At 39.3% G+C, this 21,888-nt stretch overlaps 1 protein-coding gene across 5 annotated transcripts in view; it reads right to left on the bottom strand.

The window, feature by feature from the left end:
• The window catches only part of pign (phosphatidylinositol glycan anchor biosynthesis, class N), a 132,866-nt gene that overhangs the window by 7,052 nt on the left and 103,926 nt on the right, over positions 1–21,888 (bottom strand). For 4 of the 5 annotated variants that reach the window (XM_073024291.1, XM_073024294.1, XM_073024292.1 and 1 more), the window contains 7 exons: positions 21,403–21,505; positions 15,429–15,515; positions 12,800–12,855; positions 12,436–12,511; positions 5,250–5,323; positions 5,098–5,140; positions 2,033–2,085 (listed from right to left, as the gene is read on the bottom strand). In XM_073024291.1, the coding sequence (XP_072880392.1) occupies positions 2,033–2,085; positions 5,098–5,140; positions 5,250–5,323; positions 12,436–12,511; positions 12,800–12,855; positions 15,429–15,515; positions 21,403–21,505 (492 nt within the window). The remainder of the gene's footprint in view (positions 1–2,032; positions 2,086–5,097; positions 5,141–5,249; positions 5,324–12,435; positions 12,512–12,799; positions 12,856–15,428; positions 15,516–21,402; positions 21,506–21,888) is intronic. The other variant, XM_073024293.1, reaches the window with a different exon arrangement.

The raw sequence follows: 21,888 nt of genomic DNA on the forward strand, positions 1-21,888 counted from the left end.
CAAAGAGTCACGGAACCTTATAGTACAAGACACCTTTCAAACTTCCATACCTGACCAGACTCCTTAACGAGTTAAGTTCCTGAGGAGATTGAGGGTTCCCACCCCTCATTCTAATCAATTTTTAAAGGAGCATCATCGATAGTGTCCTGACCAGCTGCATCACTGTCCGGTATGCAATTTGTAAGGCATCTGACCGCAAGTCCTTAAAAAAGGATTGCGAGTACTGCTGAGAAGTTTACCAGGGCCTCTCTTCCACACATCAGAGATATTCATCAGGACTGCTGCATATGCAAGGCCCTCAGCATTGTCAACGATCTCTCCCATCCGTTCAACAAACTTTTTGACACCCTACCATCAGGCAGGAGGCACTGTAGTATTAGGACAAGTTTTATGATGGGCAACAGCTTCTTCCCCCAGGCCATAAGACGATGAACTCCCTGCTGCCAGCCAGTTCTCATTATATATGAAGCACCAGTAGCGTTATACTGTTTACTTCTTAAACCTGTGTCGTAAATGCATCTTATTATTTATTATCTTATTTGTGTTGTATGTGAGAGTTACATATATTGCGTTGTGTACTTTGATCCGGAGGAACGTTGTTTCGTTTGGCCGTATACACGTGTATGTTGAATGACAATAAAGTGAACTTCAACTTATTCATGTCTCTATCTAAAAATATCTTAAACTCCATCAAACTACCTGATTCCACTACTATCCCTGCTAACCTATTCCAGACACCTAACACATCCTGCATTAAAAAAAAATAACACTTATGTCACCTTTAAACTGCTCCCCTCTAAACCTCGTATCCTCTGGTGTTTGAAATTCACAACCTGGGGAAAAAGGTTCTGACTGTCTAACCTGGCAATGTCTCTCATTATTTTAAAAACCTTTATCAGGTCTCCCCTCAGCCTCAAATGCTCTGGGGAGACAACCAAATGCTAAAAGCCCTATACAAATGCAAGCTACTGATAAGGGTAATCCTACTGATAAGGCAGCCATTTTCTTGCACCAAAACTAGAGTCATTACACTATGATGTGTACAGTGGGTTGCAACAGAGTGGGGTTAAATCAGAACATGTGGTAAGTGACAGCTGTATACAGCAGGTAAAAGTCACAACAGTATTGTTGCCACCACAACTGTTAACTATGCGATTAATTATATCTTTGTTGATGAATTATAGGCATCATGCCAACCATAGGTACATGCAGCATAACTCCCAGGTGGAGAAAGGGCCAGATCTTAACTCAAGGGTTTAATTAACTCGCTAAAGCTACATATAGAGGGCAGACTCTTATTCAGTCAAACACAATGTTTTCTGCATTTACTTATGTTTGCAAATATTATAACAAACCGCAGGCTCTGGGATGTTGGAAATAGGAAAATTAGTAAGATAGAAAAGTCATATCCAGCTAATCAAATCTAGTGCTTTCTTTTATTGTATTAGTAAGTTGTATTAGTTCTGTTAAGGCGCTTTAGGTGTCATGCTAAAATCACTGCTGAGCTTCTGAGTAAATTGCACTAGACTAAATGTCACATAGCCATTTAATAAATAACAGTAGCAACTCAGATAAGCAGGTTTGAGGAGTATAAGCTGAATTTCCCTCTGAAATCCTATACTCTGGTAGAATCAATTCAGACCTAATTCATATCAAGACCAGTTTTAGATTCTATGATGAACAATCTAGTCCCCTTCCTGTTTCTGATCTAGCTACACTTGTGCAAGTGCCAAATCTACATCATCTGCAATTTGTGCAAGCACTGCCAACGCAAAGATTGCTGCATGCTAAATTTTATAAAATAATCTTTTTACGTAGATAAATGGACTTGCAAGACAATGAAATGCTTACTGACCCATATCCTCATATTTATGTTAACGTGGTACAATAACTGAGTGAAAAGGAATCAGATGAAAATCAGGAGGGATCAAGTATAAAAGATTTGATGATAAGCATCTTATAAAACATGATACATATATATAGATATGTCAAAAATCAGCAGGGCATTGAATTAATTCCAAAATTCACTTACCTGGTTCCAATGTCCAGCCAACTTCCATTGTCTTTAACCAGAAAGAAAAAATGCTGCAAATATATGTCAACATTTAATGTCAGAAATGCTAGGGATTGGAAAAAGTAGATTATTTTTCATTCATTAAATTAAAGTGTATTAAAAAAAACTAGTGTCTTTTTAAAAACTATCACAGCAACATAGTTTTCCCAGCCACATCTCCTTACATTGCTTTGTCAGTTATGCAAGTCAAATTCATGACCAGAAGGCCAGGGTATTCTGGGGTCAGTCATCTATCAGAGTTTTCCTGACTCCATGTGTCATTCTGCTCATAAAAGAACCTCCCCTAATGGAGAACCTCAGCATGGTCCTCTTGCCAGCTTAGGAGCTCTCTTCAAACTGTAAGCAGATTTTCAGATGCAAGGGAAATAAATTTGTGTTCATTTGCTTGAAAACAATTTTCAAGTGTTTTGTTTAAAAACAAATATCCTCATTGAGGTCTCCTCTATATCCAATATTTCACTGGACGTGTTTTTTTGTAGTCTGTTTTAGTCCCATTAAAAAAATGAAAAGCACCTGATTATGCATGCTCAAATGTGTCATGTACCAATCATACTATAGTTGTAGAAGTACATAAAATTATAAGAGACATAGATAAGGTGGTTAATAATGATTTTTTTCCCACATGGTAGGGAAGTTGAAAATGAAGGAGCATAGATTTAAGGTGAGAGGAGAAAGATTTAAGAGGGACTTGAGGGGCAACTTTTTCCACACACAAGGTGGTGAGTATATGGGATGAACTGCCAGGGGAAGTGGCTGAGGCAGGTACAATCACAAACAAGAGAAAATGTGCAGATGCTGGGAATCCAAAATGCTGCAGGAACTCAGCAAGGCCAGGCAACATCTACGGAAAAGAGTACAGTCGACATTTCAGGCTGGGACCCCTTCAGCAGGACTGGAGAAAAAAAGATGTAAAAAAAACTCTTACTCCTCATCTTTTTTCTCTCCAGTCCTGCTGAAGGGTCTCATCCTGAAGCGTCAACTGTACTCTTTTCCTGAGATGCTGCCGGTTCCTCCAGCATTTTGTGTGTTAGGCAGATACAATAGTATATTTTCAGAAGCATCTCAATAGGCATGTGGTGGAGTTGGGCTTTGAGGGATATGGGCTGAATGCAGAAAATTGGAACTAACTGGTCAGCATGGAGTGGTTGCGCTGGAGGACCTGTATCCATGCTGCATTGCTCTTGGACTCTATATCTGATGGGCATGAACAATGCTTGTTGAGCTCTAACTTTATTTTTCATACTCTAAAGAAGACAGTTCTGGTGCAGCAGTATTTTGAGACCCAGATTGTAGCTCGTGTGATTCCCACCACATTGACTTCAGGGTATACTTCAACATAACCCACAAGAAAAACCATGATTAGTTTACACTAAAAGAAGTGAGGAACGTGACTATCCAAAAACGAAAATTTAAGCCCTCTGTAATCTCACCAAGAGTAGGACAGACCAAGTTTTCCTTCACTCTAAGTCGTTATTATAGTCATAGAAAAGTACAGCACAGAAAAAGGCCCTTCAGCCCATGCTAAACCATTTAAAATGCTTAATCCCATTGACCAACACTGAGACCTTAGCCCTCCACACCCCTACCATAATCTCTATCTCATTTTAATATTTGGAGTAGACTATAAACATTAGAACCCACTCTCAATGGGCCTTCTATGTTAACGGGGGAAGGGGTGAAAGAAAGGTCTTCAGTTGATTGAACAGACAAGGCGCTGGCTCAATTAAATGAAGTACATTGGAAATGGGTAGACAGGGTATAGTGCCAAATCGTACAAGTCATTTATGTTTACTCAGTGCTGGCAAAAGTTTGATGATTTAATGAGGTCAAGGAAGATAAGAGGAGTGAGCCACTTCCTCTGAGAATGTATTGCACCATTTACTGTATGCATACCACTTAAGAGTATTGTGTGTTCTAGTGCTGTAATTGCTTGTCATCACTGCCCACACAATGCCCATTATATTCCTAGTTCCCTCTTTTGAATATTACTTTACTCACATTATTATAATTGCTTTTCAGGGAATGAAATTACATCTGTCATTCATCTGCTATCACATTCATTATGCATTGTTAACTTACATTTTCTCATAACCCCTTTCATTGTATACTTCCTCCAACAACTACAGGAATGGCAATGAAATGGACGAAAATTTTGATGGCTATTGGTAAAAATGTGTTACTCAAGGTACTGTGTATACCTGCATGAGATTTGCAGTGGATCAGCATTTTGTGAATCCACAGTGGTTGTGGGAGTGAGGTGGCTGGTCACATCAAACACTGTAGTTCAAGTGAAGAAGCTCATCAGTAGAACGTCATTGCAGGGCAGAAGCTTCAATGAAAATGTTGGTCACCATGGATCAGGACGTGGATTAGAAGGCACCTCCATTTGAGGTGGCGAATGTAGAAACAGTCCTCACTCTTTTTTTAAAATGGTTGTGCTCCTACTGTGTTGTAGAATACCAGAATGGATCCCTTGGGCCTCTGAGCCACGAAAATCTAGCCTAACACTGAGAAACCTGAGGAAGGATGGCACTGGTGCTTTCATTCAAATAAGGTATTGTATTGAGGCCTAGACTGCTCTCATAAATGGTTATAAATGATTCCGTCATTTATTTCAGAAAAATTCCGAAGAAATTTTCCCTTCTGTTAAAGCCAGCACCTGTCCTTCAATGAACTGAAAGATGTCTATTCATGATCACTTTACTGTTTGTGGGACCCTGTATACATTGTGATTCTTAATGTTGTTGCAGTGCATGCTCTTCAATAAGAACATTCACTTCCTTTTTTTTGGACATAGGAAATGCATATAAAAAGTTCTAAAAAAAATCTTCTTTATCACACAAATAACTGACTACATTCATAAGGCTTTGAATCTGAATTTATTTGATGTTAAGCAAAACAAAGCAAAATGTGCAAATATTACCTATAATGGTAATTTTCTTTCACTCTCTTTCATCGTATAATGTCAGTTGAAAATTAATTTATGAAGCCATCAGTTTATTTACATATTAACAGTAACTCACCAAAGCCATGATGTCGGAGATTAAAAGAACAATCAGGAAAAGGCTATTGGAAAAGATCACAAACGTGCGTTAAAGATTTACATATTATTTTGAGCAGTAGATCAATATGTTGCAAAATCATCTTATATAGCATACATAGTTACTAGGAGTACCTGTTTGATGACAACTGAGTTGAAACTTGAATACTTTCAAATGCACACATCACGATTACAAAAGGAATTAAAATCTGAATAAAATTAAAAAAATATGGGTTCATGATCTGTGAGGTACCCAATCATATAATTATCACCCAGATAAATATAAATTAATTACACAATATATGGCATAATACACAATGACCTCAATAAAGGTCTCAAGATGGCATTGAGCTGTATAAGTGGGTGAGTGGGAGGAACAAGCTTGTTCTGTGTGTTCTATGTTGTTCTACTGAGCTGTGTTGACATCAAAATGTGTGGTGACACTTGTGGGCTGCTCCCAGCACACCTTCCAGTGTTCTGGTTGTTATGCAAACAATGCATTTCACTGCGTGTTTCGATGTACACATGCTAAATAAACCTTAATCTTGAATGATCTTCAAAGTAAAGTACATTTTTGATGAAAATGTAAAATACATAAATCAAGTCCTTGGTGACACAGGACAAGATAGGCCAAAGTCAACATGGTTTCCTTAAAGGAAAATCTTGCCTGACAGACCTGTTGGAATTCTTTGAGGAGATTACAAGTAGGATAGATAAAGGGGATGTAGTGGATATTGTTTATTTGGACTTTCAGAAGGCCTTTGACAAGGTGCCACACATGACTCTACTTACCAAGTTAAGAGCCCATGGTATTGCAGGAAAGTTACTTGCATGGTTATGCATTGGCTGATTGGTAGGAAGCAGCGAGTGGGAATAATAGGATCCTTTTCTGATTGGCTGCCAGTGACTAGCAGTGTTCTGCAGGGGTTGGTGTTGGGTCTGCTTCTTTTTATGCCCTTTATCAATGATTTAGATGATAGAATAGATGTTTTTATTGCCAAGTTTGCAGATGATACGAAGATTGGTGGGGGCTGAGGGCAGGCAGTGTTGAGGGAACAGGTAGGCTGCAGAAGGACTTAGATAAGTTAGGAGAATGGGCAAGAAAGTGGCAAATGAGGGTGGTGAATTTGTGGAATTCATTATCACAGGCATCTGTGGAGGCCAGGTTGATGGGTGTATTTACGGCAGAGCTTGATAGGTTCTTGATTGGACATGGCATCAAAGGTTACCAGGAGAAAACTAAGGGAGTGGGGCTGAGGAGGAAAAAAAAAAGGATCAGACACGATTAAATGGCAGAGCAGCCTCGATGGGCCAAATGGCCTAATTCTGCCCCTATGTCTTAAGTCAGTGACCAGAAAATAATCTTGGGAATTGTGGCTGTTGCAAGCAAAGGTTCATGATAATTTTTACTGCTCTATGTAATGACATCAAAGGCTGCCACATTCTCTATTTGACAACTAGAAGCAAAGGCTGTGTCAGCAGATAGCTCAAGAGAAATCATATGCCTTCTTAATTCAAGGTAACTTTCAGTGGAAAGAAGGGATAGTGGATGACAACTGCTAACAGCAATGTAAAGCCCATTAGGTAGCAATCTTGGTTAATCAAAAGTTACTGGCAACATTGCAATCCCTGAGAGGCATACGGTACTAGGTAAATATTATGAAAATGTGAATACTATGTTTTAATGTTCCTGAAATTTGCACCTAAGTGTTTAGTATTTCTGCCTAACTTGGGTCTGGTTTACTGAGTAAGACCATTGGGTCTCTCAGCTCTTGGGTCAAAAGTTTGTATGTTCAAGACACTCAAACATAAAATCTAAACTGGCATGCCACGTATGATGATAAGGACATCCCTCATTGTATGAGACGATGCCACTTGGATGAGATACTGAACTAAATCATCTCAACTGTCCTCTCAACTGGGAGTTAAACAGCCAATAACATTATTTTAAAAAGTGTCACTTGTGGCTTTGCCCATCCTTTTTACAGTCCCACTCATGTTGCAGAAGACAAGACAGGGAAATGCAGCCTTTCCACATGTTAACATCATTACCTAGCTATACTATGAGTGACACATCAATGAACAAAGTGAAATTATGCAGTAAATAGATGATTACTAGAGAACAAGCAGATTCAAATGTCTCCAAACTAGATGGGAATATTATACATGCACAAAACAATGATGAACTGAATTTAATGCAGACAGCACTGTACATGGAATGAAAACCAGACAATGCGTATAGTCAAGATCAAGGATCTAAGCACCTGATTGGACATAATGCTGAATATAAGAGTTACAAGCTTACTGCAGAAGAATTAAGCATCTTATAAAGATAGTCCAATGAATGGAATGGGTGAATCAGTTACGAGGCAGATTCTCTGTTTAAAAGTAAGCAGGTGAGTTTGAATCTGCTCTTTAAAAAAGAAACATTTAAATCAGAAAAATTCAGGACTTGCATGCAAATGCTGAAATCAACTGTCACAACATACAGAGAACAGACCATCTTGAAACTTAATTAACTCCTAACTTTTCATGAAAGGTCATGGATCCAAAATGTTAACTTCGTTTCATTCGCTTTCTTCAGCTGAGTTATTTCCAGCATATTCTAATTTTATGCATTCCTATCTTTCACTTTTCATCTCTAGGATTTACAAAGCACTTCATAATTAAGTACTTTTGGTGCACAATGGTGATTCTATAGGAAATGGCACATCCAATTTGCACACAGGTTCACAAATGTCAGTTCTCCTTACCTTTCTCTATGATAATGATCAATAATCTACTTTAGTGATACTGACTGAGTCTAATTAAAAGGCAGATAACCAGGAATATTACCTTGTAAGCGCCACTGGAGATGATGAAAAACATCTCACCAAACCTAGAATATTTCTAAGAATGACAGAGCATCTCAGGACTGCTATGCACAGAGGTCTGTACCTAGAACCAAGAACACTACAGCACTGTATCGGCCCTTCAGCCCATCATATTGATCCAACTTTTGACATATTCTAAGATCAACCTAACCCTCCTACCTACATAGCCCTCCATTTTACTATCTATCAACTATGTGCCCATGTAAGAGTTTCTTAATTGTCCCTAATGTCCCTTTATCACCACCCCTGGCAGGGCATTCCACACACCCACCACTCAGAGCAAAATGCTAAAAGGACCATAGACCATAAGATCATAAGAGCTAATTTAGGCCATTTGGCCCATCAACACTGCTCCACCATTCAATCATGGCTGTGTCCAATCAAGAATCTATCAATCTCTGCCTTAAATACACCCAACAACCTGGCCTCCATAGCTGCCTATGGTAACAAATTCATCACCCTCTGGCTAAAGAAATTTCTCTGCATCTCTGTATTAAATGGACATCCCTCTATCCTGAGGCTGAGCCTTCTCGTCCTAGACTCCCCCACCATGGGAAACATCCTTTCCACATCTACTCTGTCTAGGCTTTTCAACATTTGAAAGGTTTCAATGGGATCCCCCCCACCCCATCTTTCTAAATTCCAATGAAAACAGACCCAGAGCTATCAAACGTTCCTCGTATCACAACCCTTTCATTCCCAGAATCTTCCTTCTGAACCCTCTCCAATGCCTGCACATACTTTCTTTGAGGAGGTGCCCAAAACTGTTCACAATACTCAAGGTGAGGCTTCACCAGTGCCTTACAAAGCATCAGCATCACATCCCTGCTCCTGAATTTCAGACCTTTTGAGATGAATGCTAAATTTGCATTCGCCTTTCTCACTACCGATTCTACCTGCAGGTTAACCTTCAGTGTATTCTGCACAAGGACTCCCAAGTCCCTTTGCATATCCGATTTGTGGATTTTTTCCCTGTTTAGAAAATAGTCTGCACATTTATTTCTTCTACGAAAGTTCATGACCATGCATTTTCCAACATTGTATTTCATTTGTTACTTTCTTGCCCATTCTTGTAATCTATGTCCTTCTGCAGCCTACCTGTTTCCTCAACACTACCTGTCCCTCCACCAATCCTTGTATCCTCCACAAACTTGGCATCAAAGCCTCTAATCCATCATCTAAATCATTGATATACAGCATAAAAAGCTGCCCCAATACCAACCCCTGCAGAACACCACTAGTCACTGGCAGCCAACCAGAAAAGGACCCTTTTATTCCCACTCGCTGCCTCCTACCAATCAGCCAATGCTCTAACCATGTTAGTAACTTTCATCTCATAACATGGGTTCTTAACTTGATAAGCAGCCAAATGTGTGGCACCTTGTCAAAGGCCTTCTGGAAGTCTAAATATACAAAATCAACTGCATCCCCTTCATCTATGCTACTTGTAATCTCCTCAAAGAATTCCAACTGGTTTGCCAGGCCAGATTTTCCCTGAAGGAAACCATGCTGATTTGGTCCTATCTTGTACTGTGGCACCAAGTGCCCCATCACCTCATCCTTAACAATTGACTCCAACATCTTCCCAACCATTGAGATCAGGCTGACTGACCTATAATTTCCTTTCTGCTGCCTTCCTCCTTTCTTAAAGAGTGGAGTGACATTTGCAATTTTCAAGTCCTCTGGCACAATACCACAGTCCAATGATTTTTGAAAGATCACTACTAATGTCTCCACAATCTCTACCGCTGTCTTTCAGAACCCAAGGGTACAGTTCATCTGGTCTGGGTGACTTATGAACCCTTAGGTCCTTCAGCTTTTTAAGCCCTTGTAATAGTAACTGCACTCACATCTCTTCCCTCACATCCTTCAACATCTGGCACACTGCTAGTGTCTTCCACAGTGAAGACTGATGCAAAATACTCATTTAGTTCTTCTGCCATCCTCTCGTCCCCAGTTATTATTTCTCTGGCCTCATTTTCCAGCAGTCCTATATTCACTCTCATCTCTTTTGTTTTATTTATTTATTTATCTATCTATCTATTTATTTATTTTTATCTATCTGTTATTTATTTGTTTGTTTGTTTGTTTGTTTATTTATTTATTTAACAGACTTGGAAAAAGCTTTTACTATCCACTTAGATATTGTTTGCTAACTTGCTTTCAGAATTCATCTTTTCCCTCCTAGAGATTCTTTTAGTTGCTCTCTGTAGGTTTTTAAAAGCTTCCCAGTCCTCTATCTTTCTGCTAATTTTTGCTTTGTTGTATACCCTCTTTGGCTTTTATATTAGCTTTGCCACCCATTACCAGCCACGGTTGTACTATTTTGCCACTAGAGTATTTCTTTGTTTCTGGAACACATCTATCCTGCTCCTTACTCATTTTTTCCCAGAAACTCACACCATTGATGATTTGCTGTGATCCCTGCCAGCATCTTCTTCTCTTTGGCCAACTCCTCTCTCATGCCACTGTAATTTTTTTTACTCCACTAAAATACTACTATGTCAGACTTTCTCTGTATCAAACTTCGAGTTGAACTCAATCATATTGTGGACACTGCCTCCTCGGAGTTCTTAATCTCCCTAATCCTCTCCAGTTTATTACATAACATCTAATCTAGTATAACTGATCCCGTAATAGGCTCAATGACAAACTGCTCTAAAAAGCCATCTCGTAGGCATTCAACAAACTCACTCTCTTGAAATCCATTACAAACCTGATTTTCCCTAATTGGCCAGCATGTTAAAATCTCCCATGACTATTATAACATTGCCCTTTTGACACACCTTTTCTATTTCCCATTGTAATCTGTGGTCCACATTCCAGCTACTGTTAGGAAGACTGCATACAACTCCTCTCAGGGTCCTTTTACCTTCACAGTTTCTTAATTCAACCCACAAAGATTCAACATCTTTCGATACTACGTCACATCTTTCTAATGATTTGATACCACTTTTTACCAGTAGAGCTACACCACCCCCACTGCCTACCTTCCTATCCCTCCGATACAACGTGTAACCTTGGACATTCAGCTCCCAGCTACAACCGTCTTTCAGCCATGATTCAATGATGGCTACAACATCATACCTAACAATCTGTAATAGTGCCACAAGATCATCCACCTTATTTCTTAGACTCTGTACATTGACATAATAACACTTTAAGTACTGTATTTGCTACCCTTTTCGATTCTGTATCCCTAATGCACTGATACTCACTCTGCTGGCTGCAATTTTGTTCTATCATCTGCCTGTCCATCCTGACAGTCTAACTGCACGCTATTTTGGCTTTTTTTATAACCATCTGTCCTATCCCGAGTTCCTTCACTCTGGTTCCCACCTCCCTGCTAAATTCATTTAAACCCTCCCCAACAGTTCTAGCAAACCTGTCTGCAAGAATATTGGTCCCCTCAGGTTCACGTACAACCTGTCCCTTTTGTACAGGTCATACTCCACAGTGAGATCCCAATGATCCAAGACCTGAAGCCTAACCCCCTGCACCAGCTTCTAAGCCACATATTTATCTGCCAAATCATCCAGTTTCTTCCCTCACTGCTAGCAATCCAGAAATGACTACCCTGGAGGTCCTGCTTCTTAACTTTCTGCCTAGCTCTCTGCTGTCACCTCTATACTTTCCCACAATCACCTTAAAATTATGTCCTCTGTTGTTAACCCTTTCTGTCCTGGGAAAATGACTCTGGCTATTCACTCGATCTGTACCTCTTACCATCTTATCACCTCAATCAAGTCGCCTCTCATTTGTCTTCTCTCCAAGGCAGAAGCCCCAGCTCACACAACCTATCCTTGTAAGATATGCTCTCTAGTCCAGGCAGCATCTTGGTAAATCTCTTCTGCACCCTCTCTACAGCTTCCATGTCCTTCCAAAATGAGGTGACCAGACTGAACACAATATTCCAAGCATGATCTAGCCAGGGTTTCATAGAACTGCAATATTACCTCGTCATTGCTGTACCTTCTGACAGAAGCAGACTGGTGATCAGCTGATACCATATGCCCACTTTTATAAAGGAAACCATTTGTGTAAACTTCTTAAGCTTTGTTAAAGATGGTGACGCCATATTTTTAGAAGGGAGAGCACCAGGAATGTTGCAAACCCCAGAGGCTACTTCCTTTATGGATAAAGGAATGCATTCATTGGAAAAAATGAAATTAAAATAGAAACACTGTCAAAATTACTATTAAATGACATAAATATCAGCAAGGCTTTTTCAGATAGTAAGGTATCTAATGAACCTGAAGCAGAGGAATACAGGTAAAAAGCTAAAAAAAATTTAAGAAATAAGTGGATTCTGCAATGGAGAAAGAGACACTGCTGGGTGAATTAAAACACTGATCCATCTGATATATTATTGTGGTCTATAAAAATTCAGTATGACCATTAACAATGCACAAAAACAGATTTCAGTACATTAGAGTGACTATACTAACCTTCCACATCATTAATGCTCCCATTATAAAAGGATTAAAAACTGTCATGAAGCAGTAGACAGATGCAGGATCAAAACTGGAATGAGATGATGAAGAACATAGCTATATTAGAAAACACATTCTGTTCTTCTCAGTTCCTCCCATCCCCTACAGACGCAGTAGAGAGATTTTACATTTGCTTTCTGTTTTTATTTTCTAAATATCTAATTCTACATGCTATGAATTAGGCAAGTAGATTCAATGCAATTTTGCTTTTCATTACATTTAAGAATCTTGTGATTATAGTATTAAACTATCTTTTTTTTTTAAATCAACCTTTATTAACCACCCGCAGAGGTTCATTTAAAAAAATAACTTGGATTACCTGTTGATAGATGCTATATTTCCAGTGCCAAAGAAAGCTGTCACAATGAAGAAAATCTACAATTCCTTGGTTAAGGAAAACTCAAGAAAAATTACAATCCACATGGAGCAATTATGTTAGTCTTCATCTTTAAGCTAGAACTACATCACATTAATTAACTACAAGCCTTTGAATTACGTATATCCAGAAAATGTGTTACGACAGACCGACTAATGGCATTTACACATCACTGGATCAATTCAAATGCAATCCGGAGTTCAAACAGGTGAAGTGGAGTGACTGGGAATAGAAGAACTTCCATAAGGTTTAAACATACCATATCTAACCTACTATACCACCTAAATATGATGAGACATGAACTAATATGTACTTTTTAGAACTAATTTAAGGAGCAGATCCAAGGTACAAAATTCTCCTATTATCTTTACAATGATTATTATCTTTCTTGAAAGTATTATTTCCATTCCATTTTTAATGTAGAAGCCTCAAAAGCAAACTGATTACAGGACACCTCAAATTAGAACCTAGTTTTGTGTTCAGAGAAAGTCCAGATATTTCTAGTATATCTCTCTAGATGCTGGTCACTGAGCAAAAGTATTGGCAGGTTCTTTGAATGTCAACTGCAGCAAAGGCTGAACCAACAAGCAAAAGCAACACTAAGCCAGGTTATTTGTGATTCCTAGGGCTCAGTTATTGGAAAAGCAATTACGGTAAACTACAGGACATTCTTTTTCAATCTCTTCAGCAGAAACAGGAGCAAGTGGAAAATACCTTAGCAGCATGAATGTGAGGCACATGACAAATTTCAGCCCCAAAATTCTGGGAACCTTCATCTCCATGGGTGATTGGGAGGCACCAGTCATGTCATTGGATGGAAGCTGAGCCACCTTCAAACTACAGACAAGCTCCTTATTTGATGGTGCTGAACAGGTATCTCACCTGCTTCATCAAGAAGAACATCAGAGTGATACCAAGAAAAAAAAACAGGAGTTCTGTGGAAATTTGAGGAGTCCTAATCTTGCCTTAAAAACTGAAAAAAAAATAGACATTTTTGAAAAAGTCAGTGATTATCTCCAGAAGTCATATTTATTCTGAGCTGCAGGTACAGCTGCCCGGTCTGGGCAGGCAAATATTTTATATGAATGACAAAACCCTTATTGGAGGAATTTCAGAGATAGCCCATAAGCTGCCCCAGAAATACCTACTCATTAGGGAGTTATCTTTTTCCTAAAATTATCTAAAGCAAATTTGCCAGAATCACAGTCTGCCCTAAATCTAACTCCAGCTAGATTAGCATCAGAGAATACAACACATTAAAGTTCAAAGTTCGACATACATTTATTATCAAAGTACATTTCCAGCACTATATACATATCCTGCGATTCACTTTCTTGTGGGCATATTCAGCAAATCCAATATCTATAATAAAATCAATGAAAGGCTGTACCCAACAGGGCAGACTACCAGCATGCAAAATACAACAAACTGCATATAAAAAAGTAAGTAAGTAAGTAAATAAATAAATAAATAAGCAATAAATATCAAGAACGTGAGCTGAGGAGTTCTTGAAAATCAGCTTATAGGTTGTGGGAACAGGTCAATGATGGGGCAAGTGAAGTTGAGTGAAGCTGTCCCCTCAGAGAAGAGGCTGATGGCTGAGTGATTATAACCGTTCCTGAGGAAGAGCCCGTCTAAGGTGCTGGGTTACGGACTGTAGATTTTGACGGACTCTAGATCAAAGTCTCTTGTAGGGCTTTTGCTTTCATGGCGGGGGTGTGGTGCTTCTGTTGGTGCGTTGGGGGGTAGGGAGCAGGAGGGGGAAGGCTGCTGCCTGTGTGTGGGGGTGGGGGTCTTTGGGGTTCTGATGTTGCTGTTCTTCATTCTTTGACATTTCTTTTTTCGTGGATGTCTGCGAAGAGTAAGAATTTCAGGTTCAATTTCAATGTATACAATATTAAATTGAACCATTTGAACATGGTGGTATGAGTCCTGAGGCTCCTGATGGTAGCAGTGAGAAGAGAGCTTGACCTGGGTAGTGGGGTCCCTGATGATTGATACTGCTTTTCTTTGACAACACACCGTGTAGATGTGCTCGATGGCGGGGAGGGATTTACCCGGACTGGGCTGTAGCCACTACCATTTAGGATTTTCCATTCAAGGGCATGTGTTTGCATACGAGGCTGTGATGCAGCCAGTCAATGTACTCTCCACACACATCTATAGATATTTGTCAAGGTTTTTGATGTTGAATCTTCGTAAACTTCTAAGGAAGTAGAGGAGCTGCCATGCTTCGTCATAATTGCACTTAAGTGTTGGACAGGTCCTCTGAAATGATAACACTGAGGAATTTAAAACTGCTGATCCTCTCTGCCTCTGATTCCCCAAAGAGGACTGACTTCAGTTTCTTCCTCAAGTCAATAACCAGCTTGGTCTTGCTAACACTGAGTTAGATGTTGTTGTGGCACCACTCAGCCAGATTTTCAATCTCCCTCCTATAAGCTGATTCTTCACTACCTTTGAATCAGCCAATGACAGCTTCTTTCCAGTTACAATTGAAAATTAGACCAATTAGAAACAAATAACTCCAAACAACACCACAAAATCTAGAACATTAAAAGCTTAAGGATACAAAGAAATAAGAACGTCTTATATCATCTAGTCTGAGCTGTCGAATTTCAGTGTTGTCAGCCTTCTGGGTGAAATCCATTTGGGACAGCTGTTAGAATGAAAATACATTTTATGACAGGAGAAATCTTGAACTCTGTGTTAACCACTGTATATATGTGTCATTGTGGAGACATATAGTATAGTTCACATTATCAAAGGGAATTCATAAAGGAATGAAAAGTTGTCATGTCTCTCTCAAACTGAAGTACAGTTGAGGGAGACCACTCAATCCTTTTTGCATCCTTCACCCAGGACATGCTTCCCTTTCAGTCAGTGCAGTCAATACTCTCTTAAATGAATCTGAAATTTTAATCACCTCTTATCCTACCTAGAAGTACATAATAAGTATAAAACACAATTTGTTTGAAGAGTTTCTTTCCAAAACCTTCTCAAATTTTATATCTGTGCACTTTGTTTTAGTAGTCTGATGGATCTGGAGATCATGCTGTAGTTTCACCTTTATCTATGCCATTAAACACTTTAAGATCCTCTTTATACACATGAGAAACACTCCAGTTTTAGTAGTCCTTCTTCATAGTTTAAATTTTTGACGCCTGGATGCTTCTCTTCACATTGTGCCCACATTTTCATGCTCTATGTACTTCTTCAGAATCAGAATCAGGTTTATTATCACCCATAATAAAATTAACATCTTGAAATTTGTTAACTTCTTAATAACTAAAATAGAACAAATTACATAAAGTGAAGGGAGGCTGGGTTAGAACACTGACAAGATTTCCTGAGTAAGGGCACTGTCCAAACTTAGTGTAGTATCTCATAGTCCATGTCAGACTGCTACTGCACTGAAATTATAAATTTTGCTTGCTTTATTCTCTCTGTCTCTGAGACAAAATGTTGAGGCTTTAATCTTGATGTGTGAGGGACATCAAAACAGATGGGATGTAAGGAGATTACCAGTTAAATAGAAGGCTGTGAAGTAATAGTTTCTGAAGTTCAGCTTTAATTACATGTCAAAATCTGATCCATATGAAGTTGGTTTCTGAAACTAATCACACAGTATGTGGACTGCAAGTTAGATCAGTAAGACCAGAAGCAAATTTCCTCCAAAATTAGCAGATACAGATTCATCATCCATAGCTATCATGTTAATAAGCTCAATGCTGACCAGTATGGACCTGTTTAATTTGACTTCTTACTGCTCTGTGACCAACACCACGTTGTTTTACTTTTGTATAGGCCGCCTGTTTATAGCAAATAAATTACTTTGGTATCTCTGCTCTATTGATTTTTTTTTAAAAAGACTCATTTGAGGTGCGGGACTGCATTTTGAAAAGTGAAGCGTAGCAGTCAAAATGGATGCATTTTAATTAGATGAGATGCTGTGTTCACTTTCACACCTTAAAACAGGATTTGGTATGAGGGATCACAAATCTGTAAAGTGTTCAATTAAAATCACTCTAATAAAACTGGGCAAAAGCTTTATTTTAAAACATATAATCATTATTCAAAGAGATTTCCCAGGATGCTGCCTGGACTGGAAAGCATGACTTAAGAAGAAATGCTGAGCAAACCAGGGCTTTTCTCTTTGGAGCGAAGAAGGATGAGAGGTGACTTGATAGAGGTCTATAAAATGATAAGAGGCATAGATCGAATGGACAGGCTATTATGCGAGGGCATAATTTCAAAGTGACTGGAGGAAAAAGAAAGAGGGGATGTCAGAGGTAGTTTTTTTTTTAAAACGCAGAAAGAGATGGGTGTGTGGAATGGACTGCCAGAAGTGGTAGTAGAGGCAGATATATTAGGGACATTTATGAGACTCTTAGATAGGCAAACGGATGAAAGAAAAATGAAAGACTATATAAGAGACAAGTGTTAGATTGACCTTGCAGAAGGTTAAAAGGTCAGCACTACATTGTGGGCCAAAGGAGCTGTACTGTTCCATGTTCTATATTCTAGAAAGCACATTTTTGCACCGAAACTGGGATATATTTTGTTTCTCTAATGGTATGGACTCTTTCTTTTCTTCTACAGCTTCTGCATCACTGTCAATGTTATTACTTAGCAGCTAGAAGCCTGCTTTCTCAAGTTCCCTGCGGGGAGAGCATACAGCCTCAATTGAAATCCTGAGGTTAGAAAGTTCAGATCATTGATAGAATTAAAACTGCATTCCATCCCTCCACGGTATTTGCCACTGCTGCAGTGTACTGTACTGTTTTGGAAACCTATCTTTAAGAATGCTGTAAACATGCAGAGAGCTTGCCATTCATGTCACCTTTACAAACTGAATATTTAGACCAAACACTTAAGTTTCAGCATGTCTTTGGGGTTGATTTCTGGCAGGTGAACACAGTGGTTCTAAAGAAGTACTGTAGACTTATTTTGGAGTGCATTGTTAAAAGGCCTAACTAAAACCTAGTCAAAAGAAATCTCAACTTACTTTTTCCATAGGACATGGACACTACTGACTCATCCCAAATCACTCTTGAACTAAATGGTCTACTTGGCCATTGAAGTCAAGTACTGACTTAGTAGCTGTGGGACAGAGACACTTTTAGCTCAGCCATGTAGTTTTGTCCAGCAGTTGAGGTTAAATATCAGATTCAGAATGAGGCTTAATATCGTGTGTAATGAAATTTGTTAACTCAGCAGCAGCAGTATAATGCAATACATGATAATACAGAAAGAAAAAATAATTAAATACAATTACAGTAGGTGCAAGTTTACTAAATGGTTAAATTAAAGAGTGCAAAAACAGAAATATAAAAAAGGTGGTATTAATGGGTTCAACATCCATTTAGGAAGGGGATGGCAGAGAGGAAGAAGCTGTTCCTGAATCTCTGAGGGTGTGCCTTCAGGCTTCTGTACCTCCTCCCTGACGGTAACAATGGGAAAAGAGCATCTCCTGAGTGATGGGGGTCCTTAATAATGGACGCTGCTTTTCTGAGGCACCGCTCCTTAAAGAAGTCTTAGATACTACAGAGACTAGTACCCAAGATGAAGCTAAATAATTCTACAACTTACTGTAGTTTCTTTTGGTCCCTTGCAGTAGCCCCCTTACCCCATACCAGACAGTGATGCACATTATCAGAATGCTCTCCACAGTACACCTATAGAAGTTTTCAAGTGTTTTAATTGACAAATCAAATCTCTTCAAACTCCTAATGAAATATAGCCGTTGTCTTGCCTTCTTCATAGCTGCATCAATATGTTTGGAGCATGTTAGATCTTCAGAGATCTTGGCACCCAGGTACTTGAATTTGCTCACCCTCTCCACTTTTGATCCCTCTATGAGGATTGGTATGTGTGGTTTCGTCTTACCCTTCCTGAAGTCCACAATCAGCTCTTTCATCTCACTGACATTGAGTGCACGGATGTTGCTGCGACACCACTCAACTAGCTGGCACATCTTGCTCCTGTACGCCTTCTCATCTCCATCCGAGATTCAACCAACAATGGTAATATCATCAGCAAAATTATAGATGGCATTTGAGCTATACCAAGCCACACAGTCATGGGTACGAAGAGAGTAGAATAGTAGGCCAAGCACGCATCCCTGAGGTGTGCCAGCATTGAACATCAGTGAGGAGGAGACATTATTACCAATCCACACAGATTATGGTCTTCTGGTTAGGAAGTTGAGGATCCAATTGCAGAGGGTGGTACAGAGGCCCAGGTTCTGCAGCTTATCAATCAGTACTGTGGGAATGATGGCATTAAATGTTAAGCTATGGTCAACAAACAGCATCCTGATGTGTTGTCCGTGTGATATAAGGCCGTGTGAAGAGCCATTGAGATTGTATCTGCCATAGACCTAATATGGTGATAGGCAAATTGTAGTGAGTCCAGGTCCTTGCTGAGGCAGGAGTTGATTCTAGTCATGACCAACCTCTCAAAGCATTTCATCACTACAGATGTGAGTCCTACTGGTATAATTGTTGCCCTTTTGAAGCAGGTGGGAACTTCCAACCATAGCAGTGAGAGGCTGAAAATATCCTTGAATACTCCCGCCAGTCGATTGGCATAAGTTTTCAGAGCCTTACCAGGTACTGCATTGTGGCCTGCTGCCTCACACTCCTGAAAGACAGCCTAACATCGGCCTCTGAGACAGAGATCACAGGGTCACTGGGTGCAGCAGGTATCTTCACAGCTGTAGTTATATTCTCCCTTTCAAAGTGGCATAGAAGGCATTAAATTCATCTGGTAGTGAGGCATCACTGCCATTCATGCTATTGGATTTCACTTTGTAGGAAGTAATGTCTTGCAAACCTTGCCAGAGCTGTCATATATCTGATGTCGCCTCCAACTTTGTTTGAAATTGTCTCTTTGCCCTTGAAATAGCCCTCTGCAAGCCGTACCTGGTTTTCTTCTGGAGACCTGGGTCGCCAGACTTAAATGCCACAGATCTAGCCCTCAGAAGATGACGAACTTCTTAGTTCATCTACGGCTTATGGTTTGGGAATGTACGGCAAGTTTTCATAGGCGCACACTCATCCACACAGATTTTAATGAAGTCGGTAGTAACTGCAGCATACTCATCCAGATTTGAAGATAAATTCCTGAATCAAGTTTCTTTTTCATAACGAAATTATTGATTCAATATTAGCCATAATCTATACTTCCTTGTTCCTGATTTGTCTACTAGAATTTAACTCTCCTAGCTGCCGTGGTAGAATATCCCAAAATGCTGCATCTTTCATCAAAGCCCTGAACTATCAACCCATGACATCAGAATGAGACTGCTCTATTAATCATACCTATATATCTGATTCAGTACAAAAGTTAAAGATCTAGATTGATCTGAACCTGAACTACAGAAATGATAATGTTTTTCATACCTGACCTGATCATTGCTGAAAATTTAATGTCATACTTGCTTTTGATCCATTTGTGGATGAAACACCAAATTCATTCAACCGAAACACTGTTTTCTTACAACTATTTCCTAGCAAAGCAAACCATCCTGACCTGGGTGAAGTACAGTATGTAGCCGGGATAAAGCAGAAACCACCCTGGCCTTAATGCAGAACATATTGCCGACTCCTGCCGAGCAAGATTCTAGTGTACTACAAGACATGCAATGTTCACATTGACATAACAATGGTCCTGATTTGCTATGTGGGGCTCAGCAGCATTTGCCCCAGAGAAACAGTTTTCCTGAACTTAACTGGTGCCTGAAGAAGAACATGCTGACAGACAGGATCCTGGACCTAACCGTGGTCCCAAAGCCAATCAGGTTACACGTGTGAGCCAGAACAAGGCCTACACCCAAAACTGCTAAGACCTTTCAGATGGCAAGTCAAGCCTAGATCTCTTCCATATATCAAAGCTGTCAAGGGTATTTTAATGATTGACTATGTTGGGTGTACAAAAGCAGTTAAAATGATTGAAAGTGAAATTAACAACCAACATTTATGAATATAGAAATAAAATCACATGAAAATATTTCAGATTTAATCATAAACATTAGGGTAATCACAAATACTTTCTTCTTCACAGCTATAAAGTTTATAGCTGTGAAGAAGAAAGTATTTGTGACTACTGCAATGAAATGAAGAGACTCAGATCCTGCACTAGGTTTGGATCTGGGAGCAGCTACCTGAACAAATATACTGGGGATTTCCGACAAGCTTTTGCTCCCCCACAGGACTCCATTAGTCCAGTATTGAAGGAAAATTGAAAAAGCACCAGCACTGGTCAGTCAGCAAGTCCCTGACCTTCACATCTGCTTGGGAATCCTGAACGCACCGACACACACAAGGGCAAATTTAAGCCCAGTGTTGTAACAACATTGAATATTGTTAAATAACAATATTTTTGTAACAGTATTATTTGTACTTTGTACAGCACATACAATCCCCTGCTGGGTCTATTTACAGAAATACTTTGCTATTATTACCAGTGGCAACATCACAGTGAAACTTTCGTATTTAATTTTTGGCAAATGACTAATTTAAAAACATACGGCGTCTTATTACCTTTGGAACTGTAGAAACATGGTGAAGCTGGATCGTCTCTTGTTCCAGGTGAATCCAGACAAATGTTAAGCACGACAGCAGGAGTGGAAATAAAGCTTCATATCTGATTAAAGCGTGATCCTCGTTAAGGCAAAACCATCAATGAAATTACTCACCGTCCAAATGTTATACAAGGTTATTATTCATTCCTTTAAAATAACTAAAAGGAAAACCTACTACCTCACATTTTCCTTTAAAGATTATTTAAATTTATGGATCTTATGTCAAGCCAGTGAGAAACATGGGGAGAAAACTTGATAGGTTCCAAGAACACACTGATCAAAGAAAGACTTCCTTACTGATTTATTAACAGGTATTTCAATCAGAGGAACTCCATTTCAGAGGAGCTGGTTTAGGAACACAAAAAAAAACTCCAGCATGGATAGGCCAATTATTACCAATGTTCATCGCCCTTCACCTGGACACGTCAGATAAAAACCTCTCAAG

The sequence above is a fragment of the Hemitrygon akajei genome, chromosome 20 (assembly GCF_048418815.1).
Source record: "Hemitrygon akajei chromosome 20, sHemAka1.3, whole genome shotgun sequence".
NCBI classification, from domain to species: Eukaryota; Metazoa; Chordata; class Chondrichthyes; order Myliobatiformes; family Dasyatidae; genus Hemitrygon; species Hemitrygon akajei.